General features: G+C 39.3%; 1 protein-coding gene across 12 annotated transcripts in view; it reads left to right on the top strand.

The window, feature by feature from the left end:
- Positions 1 to 21,434, top strand: part of Pms1 (PMS1 homolog 1, mismatch repair system component) — a 98,926-nt gene extending 77,492 nt beyond the window's left edge. For 11 of the 12 annotated variants that reach the window (XM_029479079.2, XM_029479076.2, XM_029479066.2 and 8 more), the window contains 7 exons: positions 2,083 to 2,205; positions 2,449 to 2,592; positions 2,757 to 3,607; positions 13,606 to 14,088; positions 15,489 to 15,619; positions 18,308 to 18,468; positions 21,124 to 21,433. In XM_029479079.2, the coding sequence (XP_029334939.1) occupies positions 2,083 to 2,205; positions 2,449 to 2,592; positions 2,757 to 3,607; positions 13,606 to 14,088; positions 15,489 to 15,619; positions 18,308 to 18,468; positions 21,124 to 21,288 (2,058 nt within the window). In that variant the 3' untranslated portion in view covers positions 21,289 to 21,433. Of the gene's footprint in view, positions 1 to 2,082; positions 2,206 to 2,448; positions 2,593 to 2,756; positions 3,608 to 13,605; positions 14,089 to 15,488; positions 15,620 to 18,307; positions 18,469 to 21,123 lie in introns of all 12 variants that reach the window. The other variant, XM_029479084.2, reaches the window with a different exon arrangement.

The following is a 21,434-nucleotide window of genomic DNA, read 5'->3' as shown; positions in this document are numbered from 1 at the left end:
TAATTTATATAGCATTATATGCACCATGACTGCTTGACTCTCCCTTATAACTTTAACATGGTTTGATAATTTTTAAGATTGTCTTCCTTTTTAAAGCCCAGTGTCTAGAAGTCAGTAGTTACACAGCTGCAGTCACAGTGGTGTGAAAGGGAACCCCTGGCTCCGTGGTCCCCTTCATTTTAGGGCACAGAGGACACTTCTCTTCCCTTTTTTCTCTCCTCATCTATGTATTTCCTTTAATCCAAACACTCAGTAAGTTCTCCAGAGGCTAAGCAGACTCGCCTGCTACCCAGCAGGTGCTTGAAGAAGAGTCTCATGTTGCATGGTAAATTATACAGCCATTTATAAATGCTGTGAAGTTTTACAGTTAATTAAGTGGTATCATCTTGTAATGGATTATCCAGATTTATTAACTTATTTTTCCAAATTGGTAGACATTGGCACTGGGACAGTAATGCACTTAGTGTTCTAAAATTGGTACTGCATCTCCTTAAGCACTTACTCGCAAGAGCAGGGTGAGCCACAGTCAGAGGTGACAGCCTAGGGTTGTGTTGTTACCAAGTGTCATGGTTACTGCTCGACTATAAATAACACCTTACTCCTTACCCTAAGCTTAATGCTTCCCATTAGAGTTGCTCATCAGGTTTGACTTATTTCATATAAGATTATATACCAGAATATACATACATGTGTGCACACACACACACACACACACACACACACACACACACACACACACACGTGCACACATACCATGAATGCAAAGTGGGAGGAAGGGGAATTACAATGAATGAAATGTTTAACAATTTTCTGTGCTATGTGAATTAACTCAAGGTAGAAGCAGGTACACACTCTGCCTTCTAATCTCTTAAGTCACTCTTTCCTTCTGGTCAATTTTTCTAGTGTCTTTCAGTTTCTTCCTTCTCTTGATATATTTGTAGACTGGAGAAAAGTACAGTGTGTAAATAATCACTCACAAAACTCTGTAGTGAAGTTCTGTGAGCAATCATAGAGATAACTTATAGGATACTACCAGTATTTAGCCATGAGGGAATTAGAGTTAAATCAAAGTAAACAATTTTTTTTCTTAAACACAGCAATGAAAACCCAGTACAGTTAGCTTCAAAAATATTAAGAACAAAGAAATGGCCGCTTTTCATGGGAAATAATAGTTGAAGAGAAAAAGACAAACAGCCAGTCAGGGGAAGGGGGTGAAATCACTGTATGAGGAAAGACATTTTAAAATAAAACAAGATAAGGGTATTTGTCCTGATAGTTAAAAATGTGAAGCTAAGGCCATTAATAAGATGTTTTTACTGGCTTAGTACTCTTAAGTAGTTACTCAACATTAATTCTCAAGGCATACTTACCAGCCTGTATATGACCTAAAGTTACAAGTCTCATGTGTTATCTTGTATACTTTTTTTTTTTTGGATTTTATAGATTTACTTTATACAGATAGTTATAATATAAACAAACATGTGAAATCTGAGATAATTGGATAGATGATACATAGATAGATAGATAGATAGATAGATAGATAGATAGATAGATAATATTACCACCTTGATAAAACAATAAGAAATTAGTGCTAAAATCCATCCATTTCACAAGTATTTCTCCAACTCTAAGTGAATTTCTGAACTTCTCTGGAAATATTCTAAAAGTCAGTTTACCTAATCTATCATAATCTCAAGTGATAAATAAATAACTCCTGGACATAACAACACTTAAAATATCTATAGAGATAATAATGTATTATTTTAAAATCTAGAACTTAATTTTATGGAAAAGTATATAACAGAATAATTTGTCTTTAACTTTATGTAAACAAAAGCTGCAACATTTTTAAATTGTCTAAGTAAAACTTGTGGAAAATGAAATTTTTTTTTATTATGCTTAGTCATAGGGAGTATGGGATGTGGGGTTTCTGTGGGGGAAATCAGGAAAGGGGATAACATTTGAAATGTTAATAAATAAAATATCCAATTTTGTATACTTTCTAATACACTGTATGTAATCCGACCTCTAGAACTTTATTGTTGATGTTATACCTGCTATACTTGTGTACTACAATTGTAGATTTACCTAAGTGGATTCTTCCCAAAGCATGATGCAGACCACAATTCCACAAGTCTTTCAACCCCAGAGAGAAGTTTCATCTTTATTAATAGTCGACCAGTACATCATAAAGATATACTTAAGGTAATCACTTCGAGAATGAAAAATACCCCTTGGGTTAAGAATTTAATACATTTTAAGTGAGTTTTGCTTTTTCTAAATTTTATTTTATGTGTATGGATATTTGTCGTGCAAGTATGTCTGTACCAAGTGCCTGGTGCCCACGGAGGCCAAATGAGGGCATCAGATCCCCTGGAGCTGGAGTTCTTATTTAAAGCTGGCAATAACAAGATACTTCTGTCTTTTATTCCTTGCATATATTTCTAGTTAATTCGACGCTACTATAATCTGAAGTGCCTAAAGGAGTCTACCCGCTTGTATCCCATTTTCTTTCTGAAAATTGATGTTCCATCAGCTGAGGTGGATATAAATCTAACACCAGATAAAAGTCAAGTGTTATTACAGAATAAGGTAATCTTTTTCAAATAAAGTTCTATATATAATTATGCTATAAACGTATGCAGTCCTAACTGTTCCCTTATTAAAATGACTTAGTTTTTAAAATTTTTGTTATTATTTTGGATATTGCCCCTTTTCACAGTATCCCTCCTAATACTTGTTCATTGTATTTTTAGGAATCTGTTTTAATTGCTCTTGAAAATCTGATGATGACCTGTTATGGACCACTACCCACTACAGAGTCTTCTGAAAATAACAGACTAGATGTTTCCTCAGCCAACATGGTTGTTAGTCAGACAGCCGAAACAGATGTGCTTTTTAATAAAATGGAATCATCTGGAAATAGTTATCCAAATGCTGATACTTCGGCTATTCACTTCCAAAAGGATGAATCTAGAAAAAACATTGATCATCATTTAAATGAACAGATAAATATAGGCAATTCTTTTGATGGTCATTTTAGTGGTGACATTAATAAGGACACATTTCAAAATATTCCTATGAATAATTTATCATCAGAGACTAATCAGACTAATCACAGTGAAACTCATTCTGTAGGTTCTTTTGAGCACATCCAAGGAGAAAATGGCAGGAATGGTACAGGAGGAAGTGGGGGAGATGGGAGAGAAGCACTTCCCGAGAAAGCTCTGGAAATCTGTGCAGACGATTGGAGCAGAGGAAATCTGTGTAATTCAATGGGAGAGAATATCGAACCTGTGAAAATTTTAGTGCCACAAAAGAGCTTTTCATGTAAAGTGACCAATAGTCACCCAAGCCTTGAACCAGAGAATCTCAGTGATGGTCCTTGTAGCAGAACATCAAATGTAATCCATAACAGATCTGGACAGCTTACAGCCTATGACTTAATTAGCAATCGAGCAGTCAAGAAGCCCATGTCAGCCAGTGCCCTGTTCATTCAAGACCACCGCACTCAGTTCCTCACAGAGAATCCCAAGACTGGTTTGGAGGATGCGACAGAACAAATTAAAGCACGATGGGAGACACTGAGTGAAGAGGAAAAGCACAAGTAGGTCTCCAGAGCGCATGTGCCCAGATGCTCCGCTCTCTCCATTCTGTATGACTGATGGGTTCAAAGCTTTAGAAACTTCACCTTTAGGAAGAAAATGGGAAATGCTTCTTAGCTTCTCTGAAGTATCCTTTTGGGTATCATTTTGTTCATTGTTGTTTTGGGTAGGGGAGTATTATTTTTTATTTCTGTTTTGAAAATATTTGTTGTGTTCTGTCTCCTTGGTTATTTGATAGAAGTCTTTACTGCTTTCATCTCAGTTTGACTCTCCACTTTATTATTCCTTTCTCCTAATTTATGTTAAAGAATTTCTCTGGAGCAGCATGTTTTTTCAAGCTTTTGCATTAGAGCAGTTGAAGTGATAGTGGTTTTTTGTAAAAATTTGATTGTTTCTCCCCATTAAATTGGCCTCTAGAATGACATGCACAGTACAAAAGATTGTGTTAGAGTTTCAGAACCAAGTTAGTGTATAGGCCTATATAGTCAGTATAACTTGTAGTATCTAAACTTTATTGGCAAGTTGTAAGTTGTAGGTGGTTTGTAAATAAGTGATTTGTTCTGATTAAAATATTGCCTGTATCTTCAGATCTAAGTATGTGTCCTAAAACAATCCAATGGGTATATGTAGCTAGCTTCCACTTGTGGGAACTTTTCCCTAGGGAGATGTGAACAAACATCTACCTCTTCCTTGTAAGGCACCAAAGACACCAACATACAAATCAGGCACCAAAGACAAACCAACATACAAATCAGAGTCCAGCTTGGGGAACCAGTAAGTTTATTGAGGGCATGGCTGAGGGTTTACTTACAGAGGCTCCATGATCCCAAATCAGCTGTACCACCAAAAAGTCATGGCCAGCATAGCTGTACAGATGGAGACCCCTCAGTTAAGCTTGCACCCTCTGTGTACTTTAGCACCTCCATGATGCAGTTGCAGTTAAGTCAGGATTGGGTACAGCTTCCTGAGAAGTGAGGAGAGCAGAGCCAGTGACCTTTCTCCTCCTTCCCCTCCAGAGAGAATGTCCGCTCTTAAGGCTCACTTGCATGCAGCCACAGCTGCTCTAATAACGATGATGGCTGTCATGCTGGGTGGGTAGCTCTCTACACAATATTGTTTATCAGTCAGTACAAAACCTTGCATTTTGAATCTCCTGGCCCACCAGAAAATGAAGGATAAAAATTAGACTTTCAGCCATTTATTATTATCTAATTACTTCAAAACTCTGCCAAATATCTGGGGAAATATTTAAATATAATCTGTTCATAAATGATACATATGATTAACTCTTTCATATCTTCATACTCTTCATTAATCCAGCCTTAGAAATAAATTTAAATCAATTTAAAATAGTAGTGATGACTATTAACACCAGTAGCCATCACGGATTTTCTAAAATTCTGAGCTGTATTAGAAAAATGCTTCTAAAACCAGCAAAGATCAAACGCTATACAGATGACAGCTTGTTTAAGGGAGGATGGAGGTTGTGTTTCTTCTCCAAATATATATCAAGGTGCAATGTGCTGAGCCCATTACCACATTTTGTCCCATCATCTCGTGGTCAGTTTTGTTTTGTGACTTGTTCCATATGATCCCTCCTTCCCCTCATGATTCTGAGGCCAGTCTGAGGCATGACATCATCGACTTCAGAAATATGTGTATATATATTCTTAAGAAATAAAGATATGCTTTATATTTTAGAAATGACCATAATACAACAGTCATGACTTTTAATTTCTGTATGTCTTTGTACCACATGCATTCCTAGTGCCTGTGGAAGCCAAAGGAGCATATCAGCGCTCTCTGACTGGAGTTATAAATAGAATGATGAACCCATCTATGGGTGCTCATAGAATTGAGCCCAGGTCCTTTGGAAGAGCAGTTGGCGTTCTTAACTATGGAGACATCTCTCTAGTCCTTCATAACTTTTTTAAGGACAGAACTTGGTACATGAAATAGCCAGTGTTCAAACTGCTAATTATTTCATAAATGTCAAATTTTTAGAATCTTATTTGGAATTATTATACAAATAAGGCTCACACTATGACAATTGTCTTAAGATTTACATAGACGATACAATTATTTCATTTAAAGATAAGTGAATTCTTGGTACTCCATAACTGATAAGTTCTGAGAACAGAAAGAAAAGATGCTTCCAGCCTCCTGAACTTGGGGGCTGTGCAGACTCAGGAGGGGAAGGCTGAAGACCCTAAGCCCTGCAGCAGCACTTTCTATTGCTGCCCTGTGGGGAGGGTTACTTAAGCATTATCTTGCCTTGTGTGTCCTAAATTGTCAGATTATTAGTTATGGTTAGTAAGCTTCATCTAAAGTTTTCTTCAGTAGTGTTATGGAATCCATTTAGAGCAGATCTCAGAAACTATGCCTGAGACCTGCAGACCGACATTCTCTGCTGGCTGTCAGTAAAAGTGTGCAGTGGCCTCTCACTGTTGTGAGGAGTGGTTGAGATAATGGCTGTTAGAGCTCAGGGCAGTGTCCAACATGCAGAGAGTGATTTCTCTGTTAGCGTAATGGAGATTTTTAAGCTGTTTATGTTATAAATGGCAGTTTTCATTTGCTCTAAGTCACTTAAGTTGACTTGGATGTCAGAAACAGAAATGTGCCAAGAAAGTACTGATCTCTACTTAGAGTCAGACACACAGATGCTTTTTTAAAAAAGCAAAATGTTTAGGTTTCAAGAGCAGAGCTTCTTAGACCGTGATCCACTAGATCAAATCCATGCCTATCAATTTTCCCCCCAGCTTTCATTTTGAAGTTTCCAATACTCCTCAATTCTGCAAAGAATGGATGTGATACAAGAGTAGATCTGGTATGCAGCTCAGTAGCAGAGCACCTGCATAAGTGCTGGTGCATAAGTCTCTGGCCTCCATCCCAAAGGTACTGACTCTTGAGGCAGTCATCCATGGTACTACAGGTCAGGGCTCCTGCTGCCCTCTCTGAGGCCCACCCTCTCTTCCATCCTAGGAGCAAGGCTCAGCCCCTTCTGCAGTGCTCCAGTTCATTTTGGCATTTCCTTTTTCCTTTCCATTCCCTTCCTTCATTTAGGAAATAACTTGTTAAGGGGTGGCCTGTCATTCTGGCTGGTCATTTCAGGTAAAAATAACATAAATTTTCTATACATAAATAGTATAGTCTGCAGTTTGTCATGTAGCAGTCACAGAATATTATGAGTTTTTTGAAAAATTGAAAAATATTTGAAATTGAAAAATATTTCATACAGTGTATTCTGACGATGGTTTCCCCTTTCCCAGATCCTCCCTACCTCCCTACCCACCCAACCTCACACAACACGCCCCCTTTCTCCATTTCAGTCTCTTGCTCCCTCTAGCTCTTGCTGTGCTCTCGCTCTTTAAAAATACAAAGAGTCAAGAAACACATAAATACATCACATAAAACACAAAACCAAAAACCAAAATATACACACAAAAATACTAGTAAGATCAAAAAATACCCAGTCTACAAAATTACCCTTGAGATCGTTTTGTGTTAGCCATCTCCTGCTGGGCCTGGGGCCTGCCGGAAGTGTAGTTAATATATAGCCAGTGAGACACCATTGGAGAAAACTGATTTTTTTTTTCCTTTGCAAGCAGATGTCATTTGTAGATAGCTTTTTTTTTTTTATATGTATATATATATTTTTTTATTTTTTTTTTATTTTTATTACATATTTTCCTCAATTACATTTCCAATGCTATCCCAAAAGTCCCCCATAGCGCCCCCCACTTCCCTACCCACCCATTTCCATTCTTTTGGCCCTGGCATTCCCCTATATTGGGGCATATAAAGTTTGCAAGTCCAATGGGCCTCTCTTTCCATTGATGGCCGACTAGGCCATCTTTCGATACATATGCAGCTAGAGACAAGAGCTCCGGGGTTCTGGTTAGTACATCATGTTGTTCCAACAATAGGGTTGCAGATCCCTTTAGCTCCTTGGGTACTTTCTCTAGCTTCTCCATTGGGAGCCCTGTGATACATCCAATAGCTGACTGTGAACATCCACTCCTGTGTTTGCTAGGCCCCGGCATCGTCTCACAAGAGACAGCTATATTTGGGTCCTTTCAGCAAAATCTTGCTAGTGTATGCAATGGTGTCAGCGTTTAGAAGCTGATTATGGGATGGATCCCTGGATACGGCAGTCTCTAAATGGTCCATCCTTTCATCACAGCTACGAACTTTGTCTCTGTAACTCCTTCCCTGGGTGTTTTGTTCCCAATTCTAAGAAGGGGCACAGTGTCCACACTTTGGTCTTCATTCTTCTTGAGTTTCATGCGTTTAGCAAATTGTATCTTATATCTTGGGTATCCTAAGTTTTGGGCTGTAGATAGCTTCTTGATTAAGAATAAGCAACCATGTCCATAATGCCCTCTCAGTGCTGGGATCCCATCTGTCTTGAACCTGTGCAGGCCCTGTGGATGCTGAATTCATGCGTTCCTCAGTCCTGCTGTGTCTGGAAGATGCAGTTACCCTAGAGTCATCCATCCATCACCTCTGGCTCTGACTATCTTTGGGTCTCATCTGCATAGACATCCCATTTAGGACTGAGTCCTCCAAAGTCTCACTCCCTGCACACTGTCCAGTTGTGGGTCTCTCTTAGTTGCCATCTGCGGCCTTCATCATAGAATCGGTGCCTTTTATCCCATTAATAAGGGCAATATGGAGAGTGTGAAAACACTTAGCAGTTGTCTGCTATACAGAACAGAAAATTGCTTCCTTATATAAAACCAGAAAGTTTTTAAGGAATTATCACAAAAGAAGGAACATGGTATTGCCAAGGAAGACCCTATGACATGGGTAGAATGTGAGAGTGTGATAAAGAAAGATGGGGAAGGGGTGGTAGCCAGGTTGAGGATAGCTCCGCAGGCCCCAGAATTAGCCAGAATCTTAGTCCCTGCTGAAAAAGTAGGGATAGGGAAGACTTAGGTCTTTTCTGATTTTCTCTCCTTTACTCTAGAGGGTCAGAATCCAGGTGTGAGCCATGAACTTCCCTGCCACTTGGGAGAGAGGTCCTTCAGTCAGTTGATGTTAATTTGAGCTTTCATTTGCAATATATAAATATATTCCTACTTAAAGTAACTAAGTAATGTTGCAATTTAGATGTTACTGAAAATGTTAAATAAACTTTATAATTAAATGTAGCCTTTAGTCTCAGAAACATCCTTTGACTGACTGCTTAGTCAAATCAGGGTGAATACTTTCCATTTAAGTTGCTAAGTCCCTTAATGGCATTAAATACAAAGGTAACATCTGTTCTTACTTAACATTTACCTAGTATTATTTTGGACATAACTTTTTTATGTTTTCCAAGGAACTAATTAAGTTGACTTCTTGAATAAATCAAAAGATTAGTACCATATGTGAAGATTTGCACATTATAATTAATTACAAAAATGACCTTTATCTTGAACTCATTTTCCACCCCATAGGAAAAGTCTGGAATTCTGATGTCTAAGAGCTAAAAATATACTTATTTCTAGAGCCTGTGAAAGTAAACTATTAAAGACCATGTGTTTTGTATAACTAGCCCATATGTTCGTGTTTTAGGAATAAGTGGAAGAAAGTAACTTTGAAAAATATGAAAATGAAAAGCAAATGATTACTAATGTTTATCTAGTTAATAATGAAGCAGACCTTTATTGCAGTCTTATCCAACTAACATGGAGCATTTCTTTATTCGGAAGCTTGTTCTGAGCATAGACTGTGTACCTTGTTGTGGTCTCTTGGTTCATAGTTCCACTTCACAATATACAAATCCAGTAACGGTCTGTAGAATCTAAGCCTACGAGACTTGAAATAATCTTAGTTACCAAGGCCTAAATTTAAAACTTAATTTAAAAAATATAACAGTTTTATTTAATTACTAAACTTTTTAAAAATTTATTTTTATTCTTTAACTTTTTTACAGTCCAGACTTCATTCCCCTCCCAGTCTGCCCCTCCAACTGCTCCCCATTCCATATCTCCCCCAACCCCACTCCAAGAAGATGTCCCCACCCCACCACCCCTACCCCACCAGGCCTTCTCACTCCCTGGGGCCTCAAGTCTCTTGAGGGATAGGTGCATCTTCTCTCAATGAGGCCAGACCAGGCGGTCCTCTGCTGTATATGTGTGCCAGGGCCTCATATCAGCTGGTATATACTGCCTGGTTGGTGGCTCAGTGTCAGAGGTCTTGGAGATCTTGGGGGTCCAGGTCAGTTGAGACTGCTGGTCTTCCCATAGAGGCCACCCTCCTCCTCAGCTTCTTCTAGCTTTCTCCCAATTCTATCACAGGGGTCCCAGGCTTCTGCCCATTGGTTGTATGCTGATATCTGCATCTGACTCTTTCAGCTGCTTGTTGGAGCTCTCAGAGGGCAGCCATGCTAGGCTCCTGTCTGTAAGCACACCACAGCATCAGTAACAGTGTCAGGGCCCCTGGCCTCCCTTGAGCTGGATCCCAGTTTGGGCCTGTCGATGGACTTCCTTTCTCTCAGTCTCTTCTCCATTTTTGTCCCTGCAGTTCCTTCAGACAGGAACAATTCTAGATCAGAGTTTTGAGGATCAGAGTTTTGGCAACCACATCCCTCCCCATGATACCCTGTCCCTTCACTGGAGGTGGACTCTACAGGTTCCCCCTCCCCACTGTAAGCACTTCATCCAAGGTTCCTCCCTTTTAGACCTGAGAGAGAGTCTCTCACCTCCCAGATCTTGGGAGAGAGAAGAAAGCAGTCAAGTGGTGGGGGGAAGGGAGGAGGGAGGGAGGAATCTGGGTAGGACAGGGGACAGGGAAGGGAAGGGGGGAAATGATCAGGTATTGGAGGGTGGGCAGGACCAGACCCGAAGGGGCCAGTAGAAATAATTACTACACTTTTAATCAAACATACTATTCAAATTATAGGATTTGTGTTTCTTTTTGTTTTCATGTTTGTTGTGCTAGGGATTAACCCAGAGTCGAGAGCATGCGTGCATATGTGTGTCTGTGTGTTTCTGCATATACTCTGCCACTGAGTACATCCCCAGCCAAGATGTGTGTTTCTTGATAGAAACTTAAGAGTAAACATCACCATTTACAGTGTTCCAAACAGCTTGTTGCAGAGCTATGAGTGCATGTAAATTACTCACAGAATATAAATGAATGCCCCAAGGGGCAGAACAAAGCCCTGTAAGTCTTTTACCCACTATAAAATTGAAATAGCCATTGCTTTATACAGCTGAATTACAAAGTTTTAATATATTTGATTTATTGGGATTTATCAACTGATGACTTTAAATGAAAATAGAATAACTGTGATGGATTAAATGGTGTACTTTTTAATTCCATGTGCTATTTAAATGGCTTTATTGTGTACTGTTTTCATTTTTTATTTCATTTTGAAATGAAATAGCTTTGTAAAACAATCTGGCCTGGAGTCTGTGGTTCTCCTTCCTCCCCCACCTTCCCGGTGCCGGACTGTGGGCATATGCTGCTGTGTGGGCATATTCTGCTGTGTCTGGCTCCACAACACTTAAAGCATTCTTTAAATTGGGTAAAGTTTACCTGCAGTAGAATGCAAAGGCCCTAGCAGTGTAGTTCAGTGTGAACAGTACCACAATGGAAGCATGCATTTCCATCCTCCCTACAGATCCCTCCTGCTACCTCCATAGGCAGACACTATTTTGATTTCTGTTATACTACCTTGGTTTTGCTAGTGTTTAAACTTCAAATAAATAAAACTATATGATACATCTGACTTCTAACAATATAGTCTCAAGACACATCATTTTAAGCAATAATGTTTAATTTTATAAGCATAATAAGGTTTATTCAGCCTCTTCTTGGTAGGTACTGAGGTCAGTGTGAATACTATCATGTCGGTTATTTTTCCGACATTTAAGGCTTTTATGAGTAAACTTGGGTTCCAGTTTAACCTGGACAGAAAGTAAGTTAGTTGTCACTCACCTTTTGGCAGGTATTGAGAATTTGGCTTCTTGTATTTCCTGTCCTGTTGAATGATCCATGTTCACATATAAAGAATCAGAGTTCCTGTTTAAATGAATGTGGTTGGCAGTGTTGCTAAAATCTGTCATTTTACTGACAGTTTGTCATCTGATTTTGCCACTGAGGAGATAGGCATCCGTGTCTCCAGCTATGCTTCTGACTTTAATTCTGCATTTAAGCTGTGCGATTTTGCTTGAAATCTCTTGATATTGCAAGTTCTATTGCTAGGTGCACACACATGTAAGTGTTAAGCTTTTCTAATGGGCCCTGCATCTCTGACAACTAAGCATTTTGATCTACTTCATTTAATGTTGTCAGTCTCTTGTTTTCTTACGTTTTCTGTTTCTATAGTGTATATACATTTTCCATTTTTCTATACCTCTGTGTTATTATAAAAGTGTAATTCTTAGAATCCCATGATATTAGGTATCCTGTCCTTTTGTTTGAAGACTTGTTTTATGTAATATAATCATTAGGAAGAGAGATGTCCTTCTTCTGTCTTCTCATGGAGCACTTGCAGAGGTACTCAAGGTTGAAATGAATACATTTTAACATCTAATTTATATTAGTGTTTGCATTGCTTAATACATCAGGCACTTTTTCATTGCACTTAGGTAAAGTTAATACCACAGAGTCTCACATAAAAAACTAAAGGCCCATAGGTATAAATAATTGCTTTTGGGCCTATATCATTCTTTTAGAGTGCAGCCAGGTTAGCAGAAAACTTATTTTATCAGAAGGCATTTGTATACTCATCCCTTTAAAGGATATTCATGGTTGGTAGATATGAATTGTGGGCTCTCTTGGCACACTGCATATTTAGCAGGCATTGCATTATCCTTTTTCTTGGTTCTCTTCTCACTGATTTGGGGATTCACCTTCAGTTCACAGTTTGCTTCTGGTGTATCTGGCAGGGTTTGTTTGTATTGATCCTGCCTGGACTTGTCCTTGGATCTTTAAGGTGTTATAATTCTACTGGTTGGGCCATCATTAAATGTTTGACATGTTGGGATGCTTGTGCATTAGCTCCTGTCTGCTTCAATGTGCACAGGTTGATTTTCTGTCTTGCTCACAGTGGTGATTGCTGTAGCTCTGCCTTCAGTTTCACTGGCCTTTTTGTTGATTCTATCTCTGGTCTATAACTAAATCTACACAGTGCCCATTCCTTTGAAGATCCTGTAGTTTAGTTCCTGACTTCTCACTTCTTTGCATACATACAAATTCCACTTCTCACTGGAGCTTCCCCTTCACCCCTCCTAGTTCTCTTCCTAGTGCTTATCTAGAGTCCTGAAACGTTTATACGAAACTTTTTATTAATTATAAATCTGACTTGTAATGAAGGGGTCTTTTCCTTGGCCATGACTCACACTCTGTTTTGGTGCTTGAGCGGTGAGTTTCAGTTGTGCAGTGGACATTGTGGGTGATATCTGTTCCTTTCTAGAAAGTGTTCATTTTTATTTAAGATGCCTTTGAGCTTGTGGGAGTTTGTGTTGCATTGAATTATGGGGAGATTTACTCAGTTCTAGGGTTTAGGGGTTTTCCACCTAACATATGGCACTCTTCAAGTTTTAAATTAAAGGCCAAGATGTTTACCAAGCCCCACAAGTAACTCGGACACCGGGTTCTGTTTCTTCTGCAGTAGAAGTAATGGAAACTCAGTTCAGTTCATTAGCATTTTAATGTTTTCCTGAGAGCTCTCACATGGGATTTTCTCTCGATTTTAAGTTGTTCTGGAAGCGAGGATCTGTGTTCTGATGATACAGACTAATAAGTGCCATCCATCTCCTAACTGATTCCTGCAGCTCCCACCTGCTAATGCTGGCTCGGGCTTCATGGATGCAAGTATTTTGACTGCTTTTCAGGGGCTGATTTCTGTGCTCTGTTTGGAGTTTATCCTAAGCACACAGGAGGGTCTCTCTAATACAGATTTCATTGGCATTACTGAATGACAGCTTATTAAAATTTACTTTAGATGAAATATTTTTATTATGTTATAATTTTATTATTAGTTCTATTTAATCTCTGTTCTTAGATATGAGGAAAAGGCTAAAAAGGACTTGGAACGATACAATAACCAGATGAAGAAAGCTATTGAACAAGAGACACAAGTATCATTAAAAGACGGCAGGAAAAAGATAAGGGCCACCAGTTCGTGGGGCTGGACACAGAAACATAAGGTGAAAGACTCATCTAATCAGCCAAAACTTGATGAGCTCTTTCAGTCCCAGAATGAAAAGAAGAAGAGTGAAAATATTAAAATAACAGAGGTTCCCTTTTCTATGGAAAACTTAAAAGTGAACTTGAAGAAACAAAAGGAAGTTGACTTAGCGGAGAAGGATGAGATTTGCCTGATCCACAGTCTCAAGTTTCCTGATGCGTGGCTGGTCACGTCCAGAGCAGATGTCATGTTACTGAACCCGTACAGAGTGGAGGAAGCCCTGCTATTTAAAAGACTTCTTGAGAATCATAAACTCCTTGCAGAACCACTGGAAAAGCCAATTATATTAACAGAGAGGTACGGTGAAGTAAGAGAGATTTTTTTTAACTCATAATGTTTCATGTTAAAAGTTGAAGGTTTTCTAGTGGGCATAATGATACTTTTTTGAAGGAGTATTTTGAGGAAGTTTTTCTGAACTCTAATGATGCTATTAATGGCTTATAAATAATGTTAGAAGTTCTGAGTGCTCATTCTTGCATTTAGTAAATCCCAAGTGTCTTTCTATTGTACCTTTGTGACTTCTCTGTGGTAATTGAAGCTGAAGTCCTGTGCTTTGTCTTGATATCACACTGCTCTGGCACTGTCAAACAAACGCTTCGGGTGAATTGCATAGTGAATGCCTTTATCAGCCTTGACCAAGATTCTTTGCTCCATCCTGGTTCTGCCCATATATAAGTGTGTAATACATGTTTCCTTTCATTTATTAAAGTGTGTGAGAGTAATTCTTTTGTTTAATCCTTTCATACACTCACAGAAATGATTAGATCCTAAGCTAACCACAAACTCAGGAAAATTATCTTAGGTGTGCTTACAGAAGCAGTAAGTAAGCCACATATCCAGGATTCTAATGCAGACTCCTTACCTGTGGAGTCTCCCTTGTCATCTTTACCACAAGCTTTCAGATTGATTCCAGAGTTGGTAAGATGAACTAGACATACAGCCAGTGCATTTTCTGTGATATCACAGTCAGTAAAGTCTTCAGCATTCCGAGCAAAAAAATTAAAAGACTTTGTTTGCTTCTCCAAGAGGAATGGAGCTGTAACAAGATACAGCATCACCCTCCAGCATGTTGTGTGCCTAAGTTGATTTCTCTACTGTAGTAGGCACTCAAGTCCCCTTTGCATAGATGGGGCCTCATAATATCAGCCTAGATAGGCCCTCTTCTGTAATGACTGTTCTGCGGCCCCTTTGTCAAACATGCTATGTTTGCATTGAACTAAAGGAATTTCTCCCAAGGTGTGAACTGAAAATTTTTTGGAAGAATAGTCTTATATTTAATCTTGTGGCTGTTGAAGAAGCATTGAGTAGCATTTGATTTTGAATATAACTATGTGAGTAGCTTGATGATGGAATGTGTGTTTTTCATTCGTGATAGCTGCTTTAAAGGCATAAAAAGCGATTCATTGTGGGTCAGGTTTTGATTTGTATTATATTTAGAGAACAACTTTTTACAGTTCTCATTGAGGCTTTAACATTTTAGACAAATTTCCCTTTATGTCTGCCCTCCTCCTTTCTGTACACGCTCTACAGAGGGCCTCTTGTACAATGCTAACAGAATACAGAGTGCTTTCTCACAGGGCTTGGCACTTGTGTAGTGGTAACACTTTCAAAACACCCTTGGATTAGCTTCCATAAACTTTCTTGTTTCAATCTGAATGTTTAGTAACTTAAAGAACCATAATTTCTTTCTTTTTCAGTCTTCTTAATGGGTCTCATTATCTAGAGGTTTTACGTAAAATGTCAACAGTTGAGGAAAGAGGCAGTGGATCAGCTTACCTGTGTGACCCTCGTCTTACAGCAAATGGCTTCAAGATCAGATTGACACAAGGTAACAAAAATGTGGCTTTTCTGACATGGAAAAAATAAAATAAACCTTCCAAGAGCTGCATCTGTCTCTCAGAGCTCTCAGGTCTATTTTCATCTCTCTGAAAGTCCTTGCCAGCTCTGCAGAGATGGCTTCCTTCAGAGGGTGCTCAAGTGATCACTGAACTTGATGTTATCTTTTGGCATGGCAGCCCAGCTGCCTCCTTGTGTAACTTAGCTACCTGGACTGTGATGATAAAGCAGATGTGTGGGCTCATGGAGTGGTCTGATGAAAGCGACCACTCTTTTGCTGTTTAACAGCTTTGCCTCTTTTGCCAGGTGGCACAGAGCATCCGCAGTTTCACATCGATGTCTGGATTATGCCAGATCGATTAAAGAGAATGTGCCTGCCTTAGGGAATCCAGTTTTCTTTGCTGCTCTTCTTGGTCTTTTTTAGTTTCCATACTGCCCTAGCTCCCTAGTCTAGCGTGCCTGTTTCTTCCCCCTTGTGTTCTGTTCAGTGCCGCAGGCACCATGTGGAAAGACTCCATTGCCTAAACTGTCATACCCAAAATGTAGGAAAGCATTTTTAAAAGAATGCTTTACAGAGGGACAGAAGACAGTAAGTGGGAGCTGGAGAGATGGCCTAGCAGTTGAAAGCACTGACTGCTTTTCCAGAGGATCCACAGAACAACTTACAAATATCTTTCACACTGATTCCAGGGGATCCAACGACCTGTTCTATTCTCCTTCACATGGTGCATAGTTATACATGCAGATAAAACCCATATAACAATAATAAGTAAATAAATAAATAGATAAATTTTAGAAAGAAAATAAAAAACAATAGTGTACAGATATAAAGAGCTGGATATTTGGGGAAAAAAATGTTTCATTGTTCCAAACTTCAAATTTTGCTTGATTTTTCTCAGTTTCGCAAGGTAAGGATACCTCTCATAACTGCCTCACCTCCGTAGTTATAGCTGTTACACTTGAGATGGAGATTTCATGTCCAGATCACAAATTTCTCAGGTTCTTCACTAACAACAACTAATAAATTTTGAGTAACCGTTATATATAGAGTACCCTTCAGAGAATTAACATATCAACTCCCTAACGGCCTCCAGAGTAGCCCGTATCACAGCCTCCATTTTGCAGATGAGAAAGGGCAGCAGGAAAAAGTTAGGTTTGCTGCAGAGGACAGTCAGTGATAGAGCCAAGATTAGAACCCACACAGGCTTCCTTGGCAGCCTAAGGAGGTTCGTGCATGGCCATCCGTAAAGTTGGTATATTAACTTCACAGAGTAAGTGTAACACTGAGTAACATAAATCAGGGGCAAAGCTGGGCGTGGTGACACATGCCTGCTCCCACACCTCGAGAGGCCATCATGGGAAAAGTGCCACATGTCTGTACTAGCCTGGTATATACAGTGAATTTAAAGCAATCTTTGGCTACACAGTGAGACCTGTCCCCATATACAAAACAAACAACCAGTAAGCCTAGGAGTCGGCCCATCTTCCAGCCCCCCTTTCAGACCTGAACTGATTTCTAGTCATTTCTTCTAGATTTATAGATATTTTCCTTGAGGCCTCTGGTGTCTTTTAATTGGAAATTTTTAAATATGGAGACTGGGGGCGGGGGGTATGCACATGTGCATGTGTTTTGATTTTATTCTTTAGCTGGTTCTGTAGTTTGAATTGATGAATGGTGCCTTTCTTCACATCTGTAAGGATGGACTCTAGCCTGCTGCATCCTGATTCCCGTTCTTACGTGGTTTCCACTCAAGGTCCCTGTGTGCGCTAACTTACACCCCCTCCCTTACTGAACTCTATAGCTCATCTTCTAGTGCTTGATGATGTAGCAGCTCATCTTTCTTCAGTTATTTACTGGGAAGAACATTACTTTCCTACTGTTTGGTCTTAAAACTAGGCCATAACTGAGGTTATGTTAGAGGGTAGACCATTCCAGTCCTGAGATCTGCAGTGCTTCCGTTTGTATTAGTTTACCAACAGCTACCAAAGGTTGGACTTTCCTTCTAAGCAACACGATATTGATTCCAGAATTAAAGGTACAAATGGGATAAGCACATTATGTCCCTTAATGTCAAAGGCGATGCTGCAGATTATATACTCTTGGGAATTTTCTACTGACTGAATTACCCTAAAATAGCTTAATAAATAACACCAATTTCAAGCATTTTCTTAGTTGAATCATTGAATAAATGCTAGCATTTTTATTTCCTTAAAGTTTATAGTAACAAGGTAAGAGTGTCTATTTTTATTCATGGTTAAGTTAAAATAATCAAGGTCTTTAAGTTAAATATTAGACCAGTGGGCTAGAATTTGAAGTACAGCAGTTGATAAAATGCTTAAACCATTTTGATTTTAATAAATATCATGGGACTTCATTTTCTCTCCAAAGTAAATGTTCTGAGCAAATGTGAGGAACAGAGCCGTTGGAAGTGGGGTGAAACTAAATTAGAGGAAGCACATGTGGCATCAGTGAGCACCTATGACCCAATGGAAGTCTTCTGGGAAGTGATTATTTGTACTCTCCATGACCAGAAAGAACTTTATCCTGATGTACTAACTTCTGGTGAAGGGTCACTAAGTGTTCTAACAGTGATACTTGTTTCCAATGGACATGTTCTGGAATATAATTTTAACTGACTTAACTCTGCCTCTGCATGTGTGGTTTTGTTTTTTCCCTCAGGAGTTTCCAGTACTGAGAACTACTTGGAAATAGAAGGAATGGCTCAGTGTCTCCCATTCTATGGAATAATGGATTTAAAGGAAATTCTTAATGCTATAGTAAACAAGAATGCAAAGGAGATTTATGAATGTAGACCTCGAAAAGTAATAAATTATCTGGAGGTATGCCTCACTGGATCACATGACCTGCCTATATTTTATGACTCTTATTCAAATAGAAAACTTTTTTATTTTGTTTTTAGACAGGGTCCCACTAAGTAACATTGGCTGGATGGAACTCACTTTGTGGACCAGGCTGGCCCCGAACTCATAGAGACCTGCCTATCTCTGCCTTCTATCTTTAACCCTCTGCTAGGAGTAAAGGTTGTTTTGCCCACCAACCCCAGTAGTAAACGGTTAAAAGAATAGTTTCTAAAATGTTAGTTTTCAAGAAGAAAGTGCTAGCCGGGTGTGGTGACGCATGCCTTTAATCCCAGCACTCGGGAGGCAGAGGCAGGCAGCTTTCTGGGTTCGAGGCCAGCCTGGTCTACAAAGTGAGTTCCAGGACAGCCAGGGCTACACAGAGAAACCCTGTCTCGAAAAACAAAAAAACAAAAAACAACAACAACAAAAAAAAACCAACAACAACAAAAAACAATAAAATCTAAATGGAGAGAGCTGAGAAGTTTCTGAACCCATCGAGTGTAGCCTAAGTCCAGAGAAACAACCACTGCTACTTTTAGAACTGAAGTTCTCATTAAGGTCCCCTGCTGTCACTCTCAAAACAGACCTGGACTGTTCTTCTTCTGCATTAAGTGGGCTTTTTGTTCATGGTGTTTGGTTAAAGACCTGACTCTGGAGAATGGATTCAGTGGATTCAGTGGTACTTAGAACCACTGGGGAGCTTTGTCTTGTGGAAATTCCCAGCCTGTTGCCAGGGCAATTCAACAGTGATAGTTTCAGGGAACTCCAGAGACATCTTTCTTAAGAGCAAAAAAACATGTGGTCAAGTAATAAGGTTTTAGACATAATGGAGAAAAAAAAAATCAGTTGAGAGTGAACTGAAACAGTTTTGCTAATGTGTACCAGGTTAGAGTAACTAGGCATGTTTTTTATGGAGAAGTAAAAAACAATCAGCCAGAGACAAAAAGCAGGGCAGTCTGTGAGGTAGAGGCCAGCCTGGTCTACTGAATGAGTTCTAGGATAGCTAGGGCTACCCATAGAAGCCCTGTTGGGAAAAACCAAAAGAGAGGGGTTGGGGTAAATATTCCAGCGTGACAGAGATGTTTTTGAAAGGAGAAACATAATAGTCTCTGAATCAAGAGTGAAAAATAATTTTTCTTTGGTTTTTGTTTTGTTTTCATGGTATTTTCTTCTTGTTGTTTGTTTTGAGATAAGACCTCACTATGTAGCCCAGACTGGCCCCAAACTCACACCATTCTTTCTGTACACTATCAAGTCTAGCTAAAAGGGAACACTTTTACATAAATAAGAAGATGTATCTGGTTTATGTATGTGGTAAAACAAGAGAAGTTGTCGGCTTATAAGTGGAGGGTTAGGGAGGCTTTGGTCATTTGAGTACCATAACAGATATGAAACCAAGTATACAGGTACAATAAAAGAAAGAACAGTCCCCGAGGAACGAGACAATCTCCAGGTGTCACTGAGGGCTCTTAAGACCTGACATTTCTATTGGGTGATATCAGGACAGTTATTTGATTCTAGTATTGTCTAGCATAGAATTTGCCCACATCTAAGGATTACCAAGGGTCAGGGAAAGAAACCGGAGCACTTTGTGCTCCAGAACCTGTTGCTAAGTCAGCCCTACTACTGGATTCTGGATAGCTCATTCATGGTCAACCTCAGTAAGCAGACGATGTCCCAGGGAGGCTTGTGAGTCTGTGAGGAAGGGGAGCTTAAAGGTCAGAGTGAAGGAAAACCAAATTCTGTTGGAATAAAGAGGGGGAGAGGCTGAAAAGGTGATAGACCTGTGGCTAAATAGAGTAATATTAAAATGTAACAACTGGGAGCTTGCAAGACTTTTCTTTATGCTAAAAAAAGCTGGTTTTGTTTATAATTCTTATTCCCCAAACCACTCTTCCTGCATCAGATAACAGCATTTATATACCAAACCTGAGAACATTCCCTCTGATTCTGCAGGTCTTAGAGTCAATCTACCAAATACCTCAGAGGCAGACCTTGCATGGCAACTCTTCTCAGCCCTCGCCCACAGCACAGTAACCTTCGGCGGCCTCAAAGCCTGCTTACCTACCACAGCCTCACGGCTGTGTGACATAAAACACTTAGCAGGCTTTGTCTGTCTGTCTGTCTGTCTTAATCTCTACTTCCCTGTGTATTCTAATAAATTTTAGTCTGTCCGTGCCCTGGCTCCGGCTTACCTTCCTTACCTCGCCTCCTTCACTGCAGTGCCACATCCATGCAGGATGTTCTAGTCTCTGAAATGCTTTATGTTGCCCAGGACCTTTACATGGTAATTGAAAAGCCTAAATGTCATCTCTTTGAGTAAGCCTTCCCATTTACACAATCCCTGCCTGCTCCTGCCCAGTTAATTGCCCAGTTAATGTGTAAGCTATGTATTCACAGTGTTTTTGTCAAATCCGTTTTTTGTTTGTTTGTTTGTTTTTCTGCATTGAACTATAAATTCCATGAGAAGATCTTCAGTTCTGTTGCCAACAACTTTGTCTCCATAATGTGCAGCATTGTTGGTGCTTAATAAATATTTGTTGAGTAAATGAGAATCCGTTTTTATTTTGCTGGAATAGTGTGTTTCTTCTTCAGGGTCTATCAGGATGAAACGTGTGGCTTTTCTTTTCATAGGGAGAAGCCGTCCGTCTATCCAGACAGCTACCCATGTACTTACCAAGAGAGGATGTCCAAGATCTTATCTATAGAATGAAGCACCAGTTCGGAAAAGAAATTAAAGGCTGTGTTCATGGCCGCCCATTTTTTCATCATTTGACCCATCTTCCAGGAACTTCATGATTAAGCTTATGAACATTAGTTAGTATGGAAATTGATATGGTTCTTAATCCACTTTTGTGCTATCATGTATCAAAGTGATTATTTGTATACTGGAAAAGGTTTTTTACAGTTATAAAATATGTATAAATAAATAATATGGACTATAA

The sequence above is a fragment of the Mus caroli genome, unplaced genomic scaffold (assembly GCF_978045245.1).
Source record: "Mus caroli unplaced genomic scaffold, Mus_caroli_1 scaffold_1, whole genome shotgun sequence".
Taxonomy (NCBI): domain Eukaryota; kingdom Metazoa; phylum Chordata; class Mammalia; order Rodentia; family Muridae; genus Mus; species Mus caroli.
This window is presented reverse-complemented; position numbering and strand designations above follow the sequence as displayed.